Source organism: Amphimedon queenslandica, unplaced genomic scaffold, assembly GCF_000090795.2.
Source record: "Amphimedon queenslandica unplaced genomic scaffold, v1.1 AMPQUscaffold_8772_Cont19288, whole genome shotgun sequence".
Lineage (NCBI taxonomy): Eukaryota > Metazoa > Porifera > Demospongiae > Haplosclerida > Niphatidae > Amphimedon > Amphimedon queenslandica.
The window spans coordinates 1-2,798 of NW_003550955.1; the positions used below are offsets into that span (position 1 = coordinate 1).

Genomic DNA, 2,798 nt, shown 5'->3' on the forward strand with positions numbered 1-2,798 from the left:
CATTAATACAGGCATCCACTGGAAGAGAATATAAGAGATTAGAGTAGATACTGGACCTCTCCAGGTAGAGTTTATTAATGATGTATGTTGGATCCATGAAGACACCATTGCTGTTCATTACAGCAAATAATAGATCAACAGTATTAACTGGATCATGGTGACCCTGTTGTACTGTTAGTATATTCAATGATGTTGATTGTACTGATACTGTATCACTGATCACGCTCACAATACTTGATCTGAATTGATCCAGATATTGATCCCCTGATACATTCAGAGTGATACTGACCAGTGAGCTCACTGGAGGGACTACACTAATGTTATGCATTATTATTGAAACTGTCGTCATTACGAACTCATGAACCCCATCATGACCACGTACCTCAATCCCATAAGATACTCCAGCAGGGAAATCAGACACTGTAGAGTAGAGGGAGCAGTTGCTGGAGTGAATGTTGAACAGGTGATTGTCACCTGATACTATACTGCAGGCAGTGAAAGTGTCATTATCATCAGAATCAATGAAATAGACTAGTCCTAGCTTTTGGGCAGGGAAACGGACATCCTGTGCTCTTATTAGAACCTGTAACTGTCCTCCATTTTGAGATGGGTGATCGTTCACGTCCAACACAGTGACAGTAATGGTTGCTGTACTACTAAGAGGAGAGATAGGGTCGTTATCAATGGCTTGTACTATAAAGTGATACTGGGCTTTGGTCTCTCTGTCCAGGGACTGTACTACAGTCAGCCAGCCATTGTTGTAATTGAAATTATTATTAGTATCATCACTCCATACCAGCTCGTACCTATCAATCAGTCCACCAGGTATTTCATCAGAGTCAGGGTCAGTAGCTCCAGTGTACAGCAGTGACACTGGTAGGGTATTCATATTCTCTTCTATAGAGCCAGTGAAATGATCACTACTGAATAATGGCGGTTCATCATTCACATCAGTTAGTGTGATGTTAATGATAGCTCTGTCTGTTAGTGGAGGGTAGCCATGGTCTGTTACTGTTAGTGATAGTGTGTAGTTTGATGTTGCTTCGAAATCAAGGACTCTAGCTAGTATCAGTGTTACTGAGCCGTTTGAGTGAGATATCAGATCAAAATCATGATTCAAATCACCGTCACTGATCCCGTAACTCAATAAACTGTTAGTACCTTGATCAGTATCAGTAGCAGTAAGGGTTATGAGGTGGGCATTAATTGGAGTATCCTCAGGTAGTACGATGCTAGAATAATGAGTATCAAACAATGGAGAATGGTCGTTATCATCAAGCACATGTATCTCCAGTTCCCCCACATTAGGACTGCTCAAAGGAGGAGTCCCTCCATCCATTATACTGAAGTACAGGAGGTACCTTCTCTCTGCCAGGTTCTCATAGTCTAAAGACCCTGCTACCCTTACCTCACCTGTACTAGCTGTAAGATTAAACTTATTATCATCATTCCCACTGATGAGTGTAAAGAATACGGTAGCATTGACTCCATTATCAGGATCAGTGGCTGGTAGTTGTATCACTACATGGCCTAATGCTTCATTCTCATAGACCCTAGCATACATGTACGGGTATACCCATGAGGGCTGGTTGTCATTATGGTCACTGATCTCTACTATCACTTCTACTGTTGATGATAGTTGTATCGCACCTCCGTTATCAGTTGCCATGGTTACCAGTTGAAAGAACCTGGTTGTCTCCCGGTCGAAGGTCCTGTTAGCGATAATGACCCCGGTCACTGGGTCAATACTGAACCCATCCTGTTCCCCGGTCACTAGTGAATAGGTCAGTGTCCCATTCTCTTCTTTATCAAGATCAACTGCTCTTACTGTAGTGATGTACAGTCCTTGGGGTCCAGGGGGTGTGTTCTCAGGGGCTGTACCATAGAAAGGGGCGAAGAGGAACTGAGGGTAGTAGTCGTTAATATCATCAATATGAATACTGATATCAGCTGTTGATAGGGACCCTCCATAAGCAAAAACTAGGAACACTATCTCTTCACTTGGTAGGAATTCCTCTCGGTCTATCCCTCCACTGATCCTGATCACTCCGTTATTATCAATGGAGAACCGTCCTTCTGCTAGACCTTTCAACTCGTATTGAATCATGTTAGAATCAAGATCAGTTGCGTTAACAGTTAACACTACAGTACCGACGGGTGAGTTCTCCACTACACTAGCAGTGTACAGTGATTGACTGAAGATAGGAGGTTCATCATCAACATTAATCACTAGCACACTAACAGTAGCAGTGTCAGTGTATATACCATCACTAACCTGTACTGAGAGACTGTACTGGGTGTACCTCTCATAGTCAAGGCTACGTCTTAGATACAGTTCACCTTTACCAGCGTTGTTCCTCAATTGGAAAGTTGCTTCAGTATTACCAGACAAGATGGCGTATACTAGTCTACCCTGATCATTCCTGTCTGGATCATTAGCAGTGAGTTCTAGGGCTAAATGAGGTACTAGCTGTGTCTCATTCAGTAATATATTATACACTGATTGAGTGAAGACTGGTCTGTTGTCATTAATATCTTCTATTGCTATGAATACATGAATGATACCTTCTTGATTGGGTACCCCTGGATTAAAGGCACCAATCGTTAACATGTAATTCATGGAGACAGCTTCAGCATCTAGTCCTGTAGCGAGGGAGTATACCGTCCCATTCTGATCAACACTGAAGTTAGAGTTTGGAGGTACTGCACTTCTTAGCTCATACTGAATGACTCCATTGATCCCTGTGTCATTATCTGTTGCCTTGACGATACCCACGGGCCCTGGGGGCTGTCCCTCC

General features: G+C 42.8%; 1 protein-coding gene across 1 annotated transcript; it reads right to left on the reverse strand.

The window, feature by feature from the left end:
* Positions 1-4: 4 nt before the first annotated feature.
* Positions 5-2,794, reverse strand: LOC105315693 (protocadherin Fat 4-like; the record flags this gene model as incomplete). Its single annotated transcript, XM_011410421.2, has 1 exon — positions 5-2,794. A coding segment is annotated over one exon (2,790 nt), but the record flags the coding sequence as incomplete, so codon positions are not given.
* Between the last annotated feature and the right edge of the window lie 4 nt (positions 2,795-2,798).